Here is a 16,208-nt window from a genome sequence, read left to right on the forward strand (position 1 = left end):
GAAAAGCTCCCTCTGCTGTCTTGCCCACAGTTCTCTTGGAAGAAAACAGTTTAACAAGAGCAATGGAACTAAGTTTACCAGTCAGGAAAATAGAACCCAAGCCAGGGAGTTCAACAGAGTAAAGTTAATACAGGAAGCTAATAACGATGGTATTGGATGAGTTGAAAAGCCAAATGGGGAACGTGAGGCAACCCAGAGATGAGTAATGGCAGGAAGCCACTGGCTAGGGGGACACCGGAAGGAGCTGGTGCTATGAGTCCAGAGGCCAGGGCCATGCAGTAGGAGGCGGGTACCACAAAAAAGACACAGCACTGCCCAGGATGCAGAGGGACAGGAGGAATACCCTGGCTTCTCCCTCAATTCCACCCTGCACTCTCCCACTCGTGCGTCCTAATGGTCAAACTTAGTAGGAAACCAGTTCGCAAGACAGCTTGGGAAATGTCTTTTGCAAGGGTTACACCTCTCTAATACAGAGCGGAGCAGGGGAAGGGCAGGGAGTGTATCTGAGAGCAAATAGGCAGATGTCCAGGGTACTAAGCATAGTGCAGTCTCCTTGCCCTCTTTCAAGGTGGATGAGTGAGGGGACACTGACAAGCCCTCAGCAGGATGGAGGAGGGACCTGGGAAGGGGTCTGTGTCAGGTGTTCCCTCCACCTAATTGCTCTAGGAGGGACATAGGTCTATCCAGTACCAAGGTCCTTTGCAGTGCATGTCCCTTTAAAAGATAAAAGCACAGGTGCCTAAAGACAGCACAGTTGCCATCCCAGGGCTTCTGAGAGTGTACTACTGGGAATGCCAGTTTCTAGGGGGTCTTCAGGCGATGAGTAAATTGATAGGTAGCCCTGGGCCCCAGGCCTGCCTGCCATACTGGGGCATGGCTGTCCTGCCCGACTGCACTTACCAGGAGTCCCCACTGTATGCCTTTGGCTTTCACGCTAAGTGAGCTGGGGAGCTGCTGGAGTTTGGAGCAGAGGAGAGATCAGACTTAAGTTCTCACAAGACTCCTCTAGCTGTTGTGTTGAAAATAGGTTGAATGGAGTAAGGAGAACTCTCTAGAAGGAGAGCTTAGAGGAGGTTACCGGAATAACACAAGAAGAGATGACAGTGGCTGGGGCCAGGCGGTAGCATGGAGGTGGTGGGATGTGGACAGACTCTGGCTGTACTTAGAATTCACAGATGGACTGGACATGGGGCCAAGAAAAGAAGAGCTAAGAATGGCTCCAGCCAAGGCTCTGAGCTGAGCAACAAGAATGGAACTGCCGTGTCCAGAGACTGCAAAGGCCAAGGGCAGTGTCTGTCTCCGGGGAAGACCAGGAGTTGGGGGTGGACGTGTAAGTTGGAGCCTCTCAGTAGACAGCTAAGTGGAGATGGTGAGCAGGTAGCCCGAGCCAGAGCTCGAGGAGGCTCCCTGTGCTGAGACTCAGGCACTCACTACAGCAAAACTGAAGTGCTGCTAGCAGGTGGCAGGAGAGAAGGGGCTCAAGCTGAGGCCAGCGTGTCTAAAGGGAGATAACCAGTCACCTTCAAGAGAGCTGGGGGACCAGAAAACTAGAAAACAATAGATGTTGCCACTCCATGTGAATCGAGACCTGTTTAGTCCCCAACCAGAAGATGTCCCGTCAAGACTCTGAGCCCCAGCTGACCTAGAATGCCTCCCTCAGGGCACTCGCTGCTGCACGAAACCAGGAAGGTACTCCCCAGAACTCAGCAAGAGCTCTTGCTGGGCACACTCGGCTCACTGACTCTGCCTTCCCCAAACCCTCTGCCAGAGGCACGGTTAGCCCCGTTCACAGAAGGGACTCGCCCGGTGCCTCTGAGTCAATACGATGTCCTGGGGCCAAAGCCGGTCTTCGGCCAAGTCCAGGGCCTTCCCCTGTGCCAAGGGTCTCCTGAGAGCAGCATCTGATTCCTGGCCTGGGCTCCTCAACAGTTGAAGATGCTGCTCTAGGTCACCTCTAGCATCAGTGAACTTTAATGTCAGTGCCAACTCAAGGTTGCCACCAGGAGGTGAAAAGCTAATGAGGGACCGCACAGAAAGCCTTTGGCCCCATGGAAACAGTCGCCTTGGGGCAGTGAAAGTGGCAGTCACTTCTTTTACTTATTTAAGGGATGAAAGAAAAAGCTCTGAAAGTGAATGAGTTCTCAGAAATAGAGGAGAACGGCTCACCCCCACCCGCTTTGCTTGACCCCCTTACTCTACTCAATATTCAGGTTGCAGGGATTTCCTTTCCTTGGCTGGATTATTTCTTTAGGATCAGTTCCTGGGGTGTGATTACTGGGCCAAGGTCAGAATCCCTTTAATGGGTCATAATACTCGTTGCCATATTGCTTTCCAGAAAAGATGGTCCCCATGTAACTTTACACTTAATACTAGTGATTAAGTTCATATTTTTTCTTACAATCTACTTCACTATTCCTTTACTTATTCAGTGGGTGCAGCATAATTAATTTACATTCCTTTGAAAGCCAAGTTAGAACATTTTTGGAAATGCTGTTGTTTAAGTGTTTTCTTTTAAAATTTGCTTGAGTGTGAACAGTCCATGCATAACCTTTGCCCATTTATTATGGGGTCTTTAATCAACAAATATCATGTGCAAGGCACCTGAGACCATCGCTTTGCAGGAACCTTCTAAATGCCACAGCAATGAACATCTTTGTCATCACATCGAATTCAGATTTTTCCCCAGTCTGACTGCCTGTTGAATATTTTCATTTTTATTTTTATATGTTAAGTTTTAAAAATGTTTGTAAGTCAGATTTGGGCTATGTTTTTCCTCTGTAATTTTTTTCCATCAGAGGTTTTAAAGTTTAGAAAGTTACCACTCCATTATTTCACCAGTACTTAATTCTATTTAATACCTAATTCTATTATTTACATTTTTTATTTTAATTCTTCCATCCAGTGTTTTTGGATAAAGAATATTCTACCAAACTCTTAATGTAGAATGTAACATGCAAAACAAAAACTGCCCCTAAACAAACAAAAAACTCACTTCAAAGAGGTACGGGAAAGCCCACTTCAGCAAAGTTAATTAGGCTTCTTCACTGGAGGACTCCTCAGACTTCAATACGCTAATGAATCTTGTGGATCGCCAAGATTTGGGAGGACTGGCATGATTAGTATACAACACTTCTCAGACTCTGTGACCACGGAACCCTTTTTTCACAAAGCACCTCTTGAAGCTAGTGTTCCATTGTCACACTTTGGAAAATGTTGTTTTAACCCAACTTCAGATCAAAAATCAAAACCAAACTATAAGCTCCATGAGCATGAGGATTTTTGCCTGTTTCACTCCCTGCTATATTCCCAACATACTACTACTCAGTACGTATTAGGTGAGAAAACAAATGTGCACATGAACAAGTGAACAAATAAGTGCACGCACAGCTAAACAAAACACATCAAGTCTAGTACAACACCGAGATGCGTGCAGGCTAAGAGGCAGGGAGGGGCAGGAATTCTGTGTGGTTCGCTGCTGCATCTCTAGGACCTAGAATATGCCTAGGGCATGGCAGGCATTCAACAAACACTTGAATAGATGAATGGATAAAGGAATGAGTCACTTGTCTAACCCAGCTCCTGACTTCAGTCCCTAACACCCTTCCTTTCAGGGAAGGGAAAGAGTATCTCACCTGGGTAGGAGTACAGACACTTCGTCATGACCACAGACAGCTCTGGAGGCAGTTCCAGGCACCAGCAACTGTGCTCAGAGGCCCAGGGCCTCAGAAGTGCCCCTTTAGAGATACAACGGCCCGCATGCAGTTCACAGATGAGTTTTCATGCCAGCATCAGAAGCTCAGCCACATCCAGCATGGCAAAGGGACGTATCCCACCCTAGGGAGGTTGAGGACCAGATTTCTTTGACACTGTCCAGACTAGTTAAGTGAAAACTTCAAATCCTTCCCTTAAAGACAAGTGGAATTTGGCCAGAGCCTGCCATGGTGCTGTCCTCAGACTGGCCCTGTGGGCAGAGCCTTGCAGCCTAAGACACTGAGTGACCTGAGTCTTTGGGGGCAAGGCAGGTCTCTTAGCATCACAAATGGCTCTGCATCTGGAGGAGCACACCTGCCACATTCACTGCCATCCTGAAACCAATGTCCAGTCCTTCCTCCTTACCTTTCACCCATCACTCAGCTAGACCAGCACAAAACTTTCAAGACCAACCTCTATCACATGGGAACCTAAGTCACAGCAAGGTTCCCAAGTAAAGCGCTCCTGCGGGTCCACTGCTTGGATGTGTGTGGGAAACGGCTGCAAGCAGCTGTCAATATAGCCTGTTCCTGACAGCCGAGGTGACTCTGACCTTCAGCCAGTCATGCCCAGCACCTACAGCGGGAGAGCACGATGAGTTTTCAAGGAACAGTCCCCAAAGCCTGGCCCCGGAGCATGGGTGATATTTTCCAAATATTACCCCTGGGTAATATTTCCTCTCAGAGTACCCAGCACAGCCCCAGAAAGTCCCATGTCACCACAAGTGAAGCCCCCCCCAACTCCGTTTAGGGAAGGCTGACCCCTTCAACCAACCCCTGTGTTTGAGGTTTGAGCAGCTTCCGTGGCAAAGAAGAGAGGAAACAATGAGCTTTATAAAGAACCATATTTATTTTCATTTACAGCATCAAATACCATAAATAAAGCTAAACATTGTCCGCCGTGTGCAAAATACAGGGTTCCATGTGGCACTGTAATGACTACCAAAGGTCACAAACATGCGTGGTGATGATGTGGGGAGGCTAGCTAGGGAGGAGGCTGGAGGGAGGAGGGCACTCTTTGGTTGACATTCTAAAAAGGGGGGAGACTCTGCAAGAGAAGATAAGACAAGAAGGGTGACTTGGTCCTGGCTAGGATCTGCACCAACGAGGGAGCCATGCAGCATGCGGGGCTGTGCAGACAGGCGAGGGTCAGCATGGCTCTGGGCCGCATGCAGGACGCACACCACCTGCGGCCCGAGACTGCGAGGCCTGGCCTTCAGCAGCCCCACTGTACTTGGCGCGGTGTTTCTCTTTAAAAGCACTCTGAGCGTCCTGCTGCTCCAGCTAAAGGCTCGTGGGGGCATTGAAATGCGCTGCTCCAGACCTGGGGCCCAACTGAGTCATCTCTCAAAGGCTTCCCTGGTCTGTGACAATGACTGCTCTAGTTGAAGCTTCTGTATCATCCAGGGCTTTACGAGCCCAGAGCGATCAGAAGAGCCACAGCAAAGCCCTTGGAGGTAAAGTATGGGCTGCAGTGGAGAAAGGATTTGCTAGGAAAATTGTGATTGTGTGTTCAAGATACAGAGTCTGGGTCAAGCTTGTGATGAAGCCTGGGAGTATTTTTTTTTTTAAATCCTTCTGAAAAGAGTCACCTATGGTTTTCATCGATAACCTTTATACTAGAACCAACTGAAGATGCTGGTATGCATGTGCTTTTTCAGAGGCTGAGAGGTGAAAGAGTTCTTTTCAAAGGTGAAGCGCCCTCTCTATGGTACTGTCTCACATTCGGGGTTAACCCTCCCAGGAAGGTGAGGGGCTTTGTACGTGCAACCAGAAAAGCATGCACGCAGGCCGCAGGCCGCAGAGGGGAGGCGGGGCAGGCACTTGGGGTGGACCAGGCAGCTGGCTCAGAGGGATGGAATCAGAAACGGCTTTCGCTTTTGAGCTGAACACCACCCCATGCTGTTCACCAACCATGCCACTGAATGAGCGCATTAGTATGCAAGACACTCGCAGTTAGCTCAACCAAGGCCACGGCGGGGGCATGGGGTACGGAAAGCGGGTCAGGGGTTAGTACCACTCTCTGAAAATTGGCAAGAAAACCAGTCACCTCAGAGCAGAATTGTGTCAGCCAAGAAGTGGGTGTAGCACCGGAAGGCTGAAATGAACTGACGGCCACAGTGTAAGGTTGGAAAGAGAGAGACAGAAAAGAGAATTTACTTGCGGGGCACAAGGCAACACGAGAAGGCACGGGAATTGAAAACGAGGCAACCATTAAAAAAAGAGAAACGTCCCCAAACAAGTTACGGTTTGCTTAGGACGGATGAACCTTGCTGGCAGTGAGCAGCCACTTATCTGCAAGAGTGAATCCGTGCAATTGGCTGACACTCCTCTGTCCTCCACAGCCCTCCACATCCTCTCTGCCCCGATTTTACTCTCGAGCCCCACGTTCATCCTTGAATATGTTGTGGAGGCTTAGAGACATCCGCCCCCCCCTCCAGGACCCACCTTTGTGTTTTGGTGCTGCCCCACCAGGAAGGTTCAAAGTCTCAGAACATACAAACAACTCAGGCTTCTGACAGGCACGCCCTGTCTCGCCAGAGTAATTCAAACCAGTCTCCTTATGGCCAAAAGTGACATTCTCAGAGATCCTAACTGGCTTCACGGAGCATCCCACAAAGCATCTCGCCCTGCCCTGAGCTGACGGGAATAACAATGACAGCTGTGCATGTGTTTATGTCGTGACTTTCAGAATCAAACATAAAATGAATCAAGGGCTCCTCCCACCGTGCGGAACATTAAAATACCAGCAGAAATTTGGAAAAACACAATGCAAGTCATAGGACGAGAACAGTTCCAACAAGGACAGAGGCGCCAGTTCCCACGAACTTGGCCGCAGCCATGTCCCTGATTTGCCCAAGGACTTAGGGAAGTGTTTATAGAAATGCCTCCCCACTTCTTCCCACCCTAGAGAACTTGGCATCTCAAAGGCCTCAAGAGCTCTGGCTCCTAACCTACCGGGCTCCATCCTTATTTAACCTAGAGGATCTTTCTAGTGTAACACGCGGAGAGCCGTCTCTGGCCCAGCCACTCTAGATACACTGAACACACTGCAGAAGGCCTTTCTCTATCAGCCATCTCCACTGTTCAGCCAGACTCAGCAGCCGTGCATGTCCAGGCAAGTGGAGTCGGGAGAGCTGAGGCCTCTTCCAGATGCCCAGAGAGAAGAATGCAGGTGGGCCCAAGGCCTGTTTTGCCCTAAATAGGGTGTATTTCTTTTGCATGAGTCAGTAATAGCGTCCACTCCCAGCCTCCCCTGACAGTCAAGACACAGGGGAGCTTCCCCCTGGAGGTCAGACGCATTCCTTTGCTAGGACAGCGTGAAAATAAATGGTTTCTGACTGTTTGACCAAATATGCATGGCAGCCGAGCGGCTAAGAAGCCGGGACGTCTGCAGGCCACGCTCACGGGGCAGCCGCACTTCCCAGAAATAATACCCTGAGGTGCTAACAAATGCCCTCGGTCCCAAAGGACGTTACGCGAAAGGGCAATTTCTTCCCTCAGCCTCATGGCTGTGGACCCTGAGTGGCCTTGGCTCGGACTGCAGCCTGGGCTGGGGACCTCCTAAGGAGGGCTTAAAATGCCACCAGCGGACATAACTCCTCTTCAACACTGCAACAGTTTGATGGAGCTCCACGTGGTCGGGGCCAGTGGGCTTTCGCTGCCGCGCTCATTAGCGGGAAGGGAACGTGTATTTGTAGCAATCTGCTTGAGACCCTGTGGTTCTACATCATTTGGCTGTGATGGGGTTCTGAGCGAGGAACCTTTACGCTACTCGTTTACATCCAAACAAGCGAGCAAAACAGTCCTCTGCCCTCTGGGAGGACAGACAACAGGCGACTACACACTGCCACGTGCTTCTGTAGGTTTAATTCTCTTCTGCCCTTTCTATTTTTTTCTCCTAAAGTATTATGCTTTCATGTTGCAAACAACTGTCCGTTGTTGAAAAGTGGTATCCAGGCACATAAATCAAAAGGCACTGGTTCTGGTTTACAGAGAAGCCCAAATCATTCATGTTGCAGGCAGCAGCGATTACAACTGACCACAACGTGGGAAGGGTTTGTAATACCAGTTACAAACGTCAAACCCGTGTCTAGAAAAACTGACACTCATAGAAAAAGATGCTTTCTCTTGGCTTATTAAAAGTTAAAAATTGAAATGTAAACCTAGAAATATGGCTCGCTTTGGTATAAAAGTACAAAGGTATAAAAACATATCCTTCATGTCGTGCTGGCCTGGGCACCGGGAGCAGATGTTCACCGCGACCAGGCCAGGTGCAGGTGGCCGATGGGAAACTCTTTGGCTTTGAACTAACGGGTTAAAGGGCGTGGGGCTCCCTGGCCAGCGCCTGGGCTGGCTGCACATGCTGCCATCTACACGGGAAATGTTAAGGCACTTTGGGGCTGGGCTTCAGTGCAGCTTGGCCGGGAAGCATCTGAGCAGCCAGTCGCGGATGCCCTCGAGGGACTCCTCGGTCTCCCGGTACATGGAAGCCAGGACCTCGGAGAACACCCAGAGCAGGGGCAGCCCGAGGCTCAGGAGCTCGTACGTGTAGCAGTAGTTGTAAGCATTGTCCCTGATATGCAGACTGGCAGCACGCAGCAGTCCCTGAATCCAGTTAAGCAGCCTCCGGGGAAGGTGAAGCAGGCCCCACGGCAGCCTGAGGGGCCAGCTTAGCACCTTCCTAAGGAAGGAATTGGGGGTACCTGGGGGGCTGCCTTCCGGCGTGCCGATGGCGGCGGCAGCGCAAGAACTTTCCGCAGGAGGGTCTCGCCTAGAGGCTTCTTGCTCTTTCCACATTCCCTCCTCCTGAGAAAGACATCAAGGTGAGGGCATTTAGTCCATGACGCTTAGAGACGACGCCTCCAATGAAGCAGAGGAAGAGAGCCAGTAAATAGAGAACGTGGCAGACCCTGCAATTTGCAACCAGCCCCCCTCCCCCAAATCTCCGCCCCCATGCACTGCTGAAGGGCAGGCTGAACATGGGCATGACTTTCCTGGGGGGTGGCAAACTGATCACAGGGGTCAGTTTTGTTTGGAGCCTTCAAAACATACCCGCCCTTTGACTCAGCAATCTCATTTCTCATGACTGATCCTAAGTAAACTATTTGAAATATGGAGAAAGATGTGGGTACAAAGACATTCACCGTAAAAATATTTATAAGGTAAAAATAGTAAACAACATAAATGTCCAACAATATAGGACGCAAATAAATTATCAACCATCTTTTACAGGCATCAAAAATTAGGCTCCAAAAGCATTTTTAATGTCATGGGAAACTGTTCTTAATATAGTGTTAGTGAGAAAAGACGACTATGAAACTGTAGACATGGGATTCCCACTGGGTTAGAACATGCAGTTGACCCTTGAACAATGCAGGTTTGAACTGCATGGGTCCACCTAAATGCAGAGTTTTTTCAATAGTAAATACTACAGTTCCACCCGATCCACGGTTGGTTGAATCTACGGACGTGGAGGAACCGCCGATACGGTGGGCTGACTATCAGTTATATGCGGATTTTCGACCCTGTGGAGAGTCAGAGCTCCTGACCTCCACACTGTTCAAGGATCAACTGTACTCATATAGAAAAAAGTCTGCAAGGAAATGTTCCAAAATGTTAATTATGATTTTCTCAGGATAGAGTGGGGATGGGTGATTTCACTTTCCTTCTTTATACACTTTTGTTTATTATATTTACCCGTTTTTCTATGTTGAGCCTATATTACTTGTATAATTAGAAAAAAGCTGAAGTTGTGGGTCTTGCTGGAGGTGGGTGATTAATCAAGCCATAGAGAAGGTACGAGGGGGCCCTATCATAAGCCATCCACAAATTCAGTGGGCCAGTCACTTTGCTGACATCCAAGAGCCTGGGGAAAGGACTTGGAAACCACAGAGGGTTGGCTCTATACCAGGCATCCCTGCTAACAGTGCCCCTGTGGTCATGGGGGCCCCAGGCACCGGGGGCTACATGGCTTTGCATGGCTAAGCATATAGCCCCATCCGTGGCACATGGGAAAGCTCTTCTGGGCTTCTCGTGAGAAGCAGCAGTCATTCCCCTGGGACAGGTCATAGCCCAGAGGCAAGCTGAACAGACTAAGGCAGAGGGACCCTCCATGCCAGGGAGCAGAGCCCTCTTCACCTGAGTTTCAATCCCCCAAAGCCAGAAACATTGGCTGAACTTGCAGGAACCCTTGAACACCTTCTCCTATCAGGGGCCTTCCCTGTTTCACCACCACTTTCAAGACAAAACGTACTTCTCTTTGTTGCTTCAACTCTGCCCGTCTCTTCCGTTGCTGACTGTTGGTTTTACAGTGAATGAAATGAGGCTTGCAGAAAAACTTGCCTGTAAAGAGACACACACACACACACACACACACACACACAGAGAGAGAGAGAGAGAGAGAGAGAGAGAGAGAGAGAGAGAGAGAGAGAGTGAGAGAGGTTTTTCTCCTGTAAACCAGAACCACACAGCAGGACATGAGCCAAGTGCCTGCCACCATCTAGGTCAGAAAACGCTGCTACTGAAAACAAGGCCAGGAAGGCGCAAACTTGGGAAATGGTTTCCATCACCTGCCTTAAGGAAATGGCTCAGACGGGGGGGCAGGCTGCAGCAACAGGCGGGGCTCCCGGGATGGGGCTGAAACCCTCAGATAATCCCCCAGGCCAAGTCCCTTCCCAAGGCAAGTTGCCAGGCTGCAAAATGGAGGCCAGAATAGCAGCTCTGTTTCTAGTTCCTCTTGCTTCTGGGACCCCTGGGGGTGGGAAAGGAGCAGAACAGGCTGTGGCAGTGTTGGAGAGGAAAACTCAGTGAGGCACACACTGGGCCACTGGCCACTGCCCGGGACTACCGGGTGCCTTCCAGAAAAGCCTTCTCTGCTCACTGTTACAATAGTGACAATAGTGATGGGAATAATGATAACAGCAGAAAAATCTTATGTAGGACTCAATATACCAGACACTATCATCCCGGGAATTAACCCAGCAACCCTCATAATGACCTTATGAGCTAAGTAGTATCATCCTCATTTTATAAGTAAGGAAACGGAGGGACCAAGAGGTTACGTAACAGGCCCAAGGTTATATGGCTAGAAGTGGCATAGTCTGGATTTGAACCCAGGCAGTTAGTTTGAGGGTATGGAATCACAAGCGCTGTCATTACATGACCGTGCAAACATCAAGTGCTGGAAATTAGAAAATAATCACTCATTCCAATGAGTGCAATTCTTTCACTGATGACGCCGGCAGGCCACTTATCAGAGGGCATGTTGCGGTTACTGCCATTTTTACAATGCGTACTTTATACATAATAACACGAATATGCCATCATTTACTGAACCCCTATTACATGTCAGGTGTGGTGTCGAGCATGTGACATAGGTTATCAGGTTTGATTCTCTCAGCCACACAGGGGCAATTGAAGGTGGTGAGACTGAGTAAGAAAACATTCATAAGGCACTCGTCGCCTGGTAGGTGCCCCCCACGCTGATGCACCCCTGGTGCTGACAGCTCCCCTTCCCTCAGGACCCCTGCTCACCACAGGCGGCCTCTCTCTTTAGCAGGGGATCCCTGCTCCCTGAAGAGCTTTCCTGATGACACCAAAACTCCCTGGGAAGTGCTGCCTGTCCCAGAGCCTCCAAAGGGACTGAAGCCCAGGCCAGAGATGAGTGCTGCCCTGGCCCCTGGGGGTTTACCTTCGTCACTGTCGAAGGCATAGGCGGCCAGGCGCAAGGTGGTGGCACAGACGCTGCAGCGGAAACACTCCCGGTGAAAGAAGTGGCCCTCCGCGCTCAGCCGCTCCATCACGTACACGCGCTTCTTGCAGAAATAACAGGTGTCGCTGCCACCCAGGTTCAGGGGAAACGCCTTCCGTACGGACTCCTGGGAGACACAGGGCATCGGGAGAGAAGAGCAGTGTGTTAGGGCGTACACCGCACCTTCAGCTGTGAGGCTGGCCTTGTAGAGATGCCGGCCTGCATCGTGGGGCCTCACAGGCTAGGTGCTGCTTTTGTCACTGCAGGCGCTGACTGCGGGCACTTCAGCAGAGAATGAGGGTGGGAAGGTACACAGACCCCAGCCCTGCAAGGGCAGCTGTTAACTGTACTCCCAGGCAGGCTGGCCATTCTGGTTTCAGGGTGAGAGTGACATCTCCTGGTCTGATGGAGCGGGCATCCCTCACAAACATGCTGCCCAGCGATGCTGTCTCCAGGAATCTGACCCAGGGGTTACGTACTGCCTGCATCTAGAGTGAGGTCCCTGAAAGAATGTTTTACACATCCTTGTCTCCCTGCAGTGACCTAGGTCAGGCAGGGAAAGCTCATGGTAATAAAACTGTTCAAGAGAACTGCAGAGAAGGGGCAGTCCTTTTCTGTGTGTTGAAGTTGGCTGCCAGTCAACTTCCTAAATGCAAGAGGGGAGAGGAGAGGGCAAGGGCAAGGGCCAGGGCAGAAGGGGCACACCTGGGTGATTCCAGGGGAGTGTACCAAAAGGAAACCAAAATGAGCGGAGTCACTGGAGAAGGGGAGAATTCAGAGGAAAAGGGTGTTTTCTCCATTACTTAATTCTCAATCCAATCCAGATTGGATGCTAAACATTGGCAGTAAGTGTTGTCCACCTCTGCGGACGGCCCCTCCTGGACTTTGCACTGAGTTCTCTAGAGCCCCAGCCAGCAGGGAAGATGCTCTGCTTTGTGAAATGAGCCACAAGGGGGCTGAGTGAGGTTTGTCTAAAAGGAAGAACAGCCTCCCGCTAACCTCTGCTCTGATCCAGCCCGGTCTCAGCCCCTCTCGTCCCATGAGAAGAGGGGCCAGGCAATCCTCTCTGCGTCCCATGCACCCTCCCTGGGAGGCCAGAGCCAGTGTCTGTGGGTGAAGGCTGTGGGGTGTACATCCTTACCAGGTCTGGAGAGATGGCCTGAGTCTTAGGTCTGTGATCATTCATGTACAGATTGACCAGAACTTCAGCTGCAGCCCCTATTCCGCTGGACACTTTCCCTACTGTCAGCTACCCAAGAGCAGAGATAGAGTAGACAGAGACAAAGGTAGAGGCCAGTTAGCACCGAGAAGGAAGACACGAACAAGCTGGAGGTGGGAGAGGGCTCCACACCCACATGCAAACGGCACCCAACGTCCCAGGAGAGGCCTAACCAGCCCAGAGTAGGCAGTGGGCACTCTGCAGATGGAGAAAAGAGAGATGGAGGCCTGCAGGGTACATGGTCTTCAGGAGTTTGAGTTGCTTGGTTCACAGGTAGGGGGAATAAATACCAGAGGAAGGGATCTGTCCAAGCCCACTTAGAAAGAAATGCAAGAAGAGCCAGGACTCTGCTAAGGTCTCTTGAGCCCAAGCCCGGGAGGCCTTCACAGTAAGAAAACAAGCCAGCTGCATTGCGGCCGCCCTCCCCAAGACCCCTCCTCTCTGGAGGGCCGGGAGCTACTGTTTAGTGAGAACTGCCCCAGACCCCCCACTCCCAGACCTGGAGGGTTAGGACCCTGCTCCACCACTAACCAGTTCTGAGATGGGGCGCCAAGTCCTCAACTTCTGAGCCCAGCATCCTCATTTAGTGAAATGGGGATAAACGGTGCCTGCCTCACGGAGCTGTGGCAGGAACTGAGTGAGAGAGCGTGTGTGTGAGTGCCTGGCACTTGGCAGGGCTGGACCAAGATGAACTTGACTCCACCCTCCCCTCTCCCTCTGAATTCATCCTGCCTTGCAGCTCCCGTGTCCCATAGGGAGCTATGGCTACGTCTAACCTGAGTCCTGTCAGGTCAGCATGCAGACCACCTTGCCGACAAAAACACGACCGAAATGGGAGTGAATGCTGGTCCCTACTGGGCAGGTACAGGGAGAAGGATGGGGAGCTCCAGGCGGCAGTGCCCAGGGCCCCAGAGATGGTGCTGGGCAAGTCAGCTCCACGCTGGCTCTGGGGATCACAGCCTGACAGGTTGTGGGTGTCTGTGCTCCCAAGGACATGATGGTCCATGCCTACCCATGAATGCGTGGAACCCCACCGGCGTGTCATGGAGCTGCGGAAGGGGTGGGAGCTGACAGCCCAAGCAGACATAGCACAATCACACATACACCCCTGGGCAAACCCCGACTTGCTCCCTCTTTCCATACCAGCTCTGAAAGGCCAGCCTGGTAATACTGCAGTCTCCCCTGCAGGGGGACAAAAATGCACAATATGAGATTATATCTATAAACACTGTTCCTGATCCCAAGACCCTGGAGGGAGGGAGGCTCCAGACGCTCCCCCAGCCTCTGAATCCAGCTTCTGGGAGGTGTGGCCATGGAGAGCAACAATTTAGGCGGAAGGCCCTTGGACACAGGTTGATAGCCATCTTGATGGCGAGTAACAGTGACTCGTGCAGGGGCGAAGGAAGGCCCTCCATCGAAACCCAAGACCGCTCCTGGAAGGCCACATCGAATCTGCTGTGCAAGCCTCAAGTGCCAAGCAGGAAGTTCAGGGGACAGCAAAGCAAGTGGCAGCTGGCGTCCCCAGCCCCCGACTCCTGGGAGCAGGGCCCACCCTCAGGACCTGAGGCTAGCACATCGGGTGCCCGCAAAGGCACAAGCACCAAGAGAGTATGAAGACAGAAGGGACGCCAAGCAGGCTGGGGAGAAAGGCAGGACCCGGGACACATATACACACGACCAAACGCAAGGCAGACAGCTAGTGGGCAGCAGCCGCATAGCACAGGGAGATCAGCTCCGTGCTTTGGGACCACCTGGACGGGTGGGATAGGGAGGGTGGGAGGGAGGGAGACGCAAGAGGGAAGAGATATGGGAACATATGTATATGTATAACTGATTCACTTTGTTACAAAGCAGAAACTAACACACCATTGTAAAGCAATTATACTCTAATAAAGATGTAAAAAAAAAAAAAAAAGACCCAGGAGACGCCTGCCCCCTTTCTCATTGAGGAAGTCCCAACACCAGTAGCTACTCTGGATCAGTCACGCCAGACCACGTGCAGGGCTCTGGGGGACTATGGAAAATGTGGCCGGGGGCCTGCTGGGGTGTCTGATCCCAGGACTCAGACAGACAGGACCTCCTCAGACCTGACAAAGCTCACTCCTTCTCCGTGGCAGCAGCTGCCAGGCCAGTTATCCCCACCCCCCCCACCCCCCCCACCCCCCACCCCCCCCCCCCCCCGCAACCCAACATTGGCCCCACCTGGGAGAGATGAGGATTCTGCTTCCAAGCATACATTCTGCCATTTTCAGGATTTCACAAATGCCAAGAAACTTGGCTCCTGCTTCTAAGAGAGGTTCAGGTGCGCTAGCTCAGGACAATATGCCATTACTTGCCTAATGTTCCATCCCCTGCTGGGGCCCCCGACACAGGCCCCTCGGATAGGAGCTGTAGAATACCAGGTCCTTCCTGGGTTTACAGCAAAATAAAGAGGGGAGGTCAGATTTACCTCCCTGCGCACACTCCCCTTGTGTGGCTGCCTCCCCGACCCAGTGTGTGCACTGGCTCCGAGGCGCTCTCCCAGGAAGGCACCATGTGATGTCACAGACCCACGCGCAAGTATTGCCTCCCCTGAGCGAGCAGAGATTAAGACCGTACTTTCTGGGGCTTTAACTACAGGTCCCTGATGAGACCTTAGTAACCACTTAGCTAATAAGCACTTTGTGCCGCTGAGCTCCTGTGCAACCCTGACTTTGGGAGCAGTTACAGAAGAAGCAAGCAGAGGGCCCTGAGGTTGCTGGGGGTGCAGTCTCGGGCCGGCTCGGTTGTTCTATCAGCACAGGTCCTGGCCAGGGGATCCAAGCCTGGTCCTTCCTCTCATTATGGGCCCTTATTTACATAAGGCTCCTTTCTCCCAGGTGCATCCACATTGCCACCTGTGACAGAGGCTTTCTTACAACCGAATGGAAACCATGCCCAGGATCATCACCAAGACCAAGAGGTAGACCAGGACTTGTGGATGGTCACAAGGAGACCAGGTGATGAAGAGCTTGTCTCAAGGGGTGAGAGGGGGCCTTTGAAGCTCATCCCAAAGACTGGTGTGAAGGCGGACGTTGCCCTGGGGTCTTGGGTCATCTCCTCTTTCCTGACAGCAGGATGCCTCATTGGCTCCAAGACAGTGAGGACATGACCAGATGGATTGCTAACTCAAACTATCGGTGGCGAATGACCAGGTTTTGCTTTTTCCTTTTAAATCTCGAATCCACCGTGGCCTCATACTTCTGGATTCAATAAAATGAATTACTAGAAGTACGATCACCCGCTTGGATGTGTGGCAATGTCAAACTGCTCTACAAGTGTTTAATGCTTACTCCCACTTGCTGTGCTCCTTGGGTCACAAACCAGTGCCTGCCCGTGGACCACACCTCGGCATCCTGAGGAAGAAAGGAAACTCCGCTCATGGAGAAACCTCCAGAAAACTCATCCTGGTTTGACCTCAGAGTAAGAGCCAGAGGTTCTCAACAAGGAGATTATTGCACCGAAAGGC

General features: G+C 51.3%; 1 protein-coding gene across 17 annotated transcripts in view; it reads right to left on the minus strand.

Moving 5' to 3' along the window:
* MICAL2 (microtubule associated monooxygenase, calponin and LIM domain containing 2) overlaps positions 1–16,208 on the minus strand; it is a 214,925-nt gene that overhangs the window by 71,652 nt on the left and 127,065 nt on the right. For 7 of the 17 annotated variants that reach the window (XR_010946137.1, XM_067749866.1, XM_067749865.1 and 4 more), the window contains 4 exons: positions 12,644–12,751; positions 11,443–11,629; positions 10,006–10,094; positions 8,456–8,558 (listed from right to left, as the gene is read on the minus strand). Coding sequence is in view for 16 of the 17 variants with exons in the window: in XM_067749866.1 (XP_067605967.1) it covers positions 8,456–8,558; positions 10,006–10,094; positions 11,443–11,629; positions 12,644–12,751 (487 nt within the window). In the remaining variant the exon portion in view is untranslated. Of the gene's footprint in view, positions 1–4,580; positions 8,559–10,005; positions 10,095–11,442; positions 11,630–12,643; positions 12,752–16,208 lie in introns of those variants that run through there. The other 10 variants (XM_067749868.1, XM_067749867.1, XM_067749874.1 and 7 more) reach the window with 4 other exon arrangements.

This window comes from Pseudorca crassidens, chromosome 9 (assembly GCF_039906515.1).
Source record: "Pseudorca crassidens isolate mPseCra1 chromosome 9, mPseCra1.hap1, whole genome shotgun sequence".
Classification (NCBI taxonomy): Eukaryota; Metazoa; Chordata; class Mammalia; order Artiodactyla; family Delphinidae; genus Pseudorca; species Pseudorca crassidens.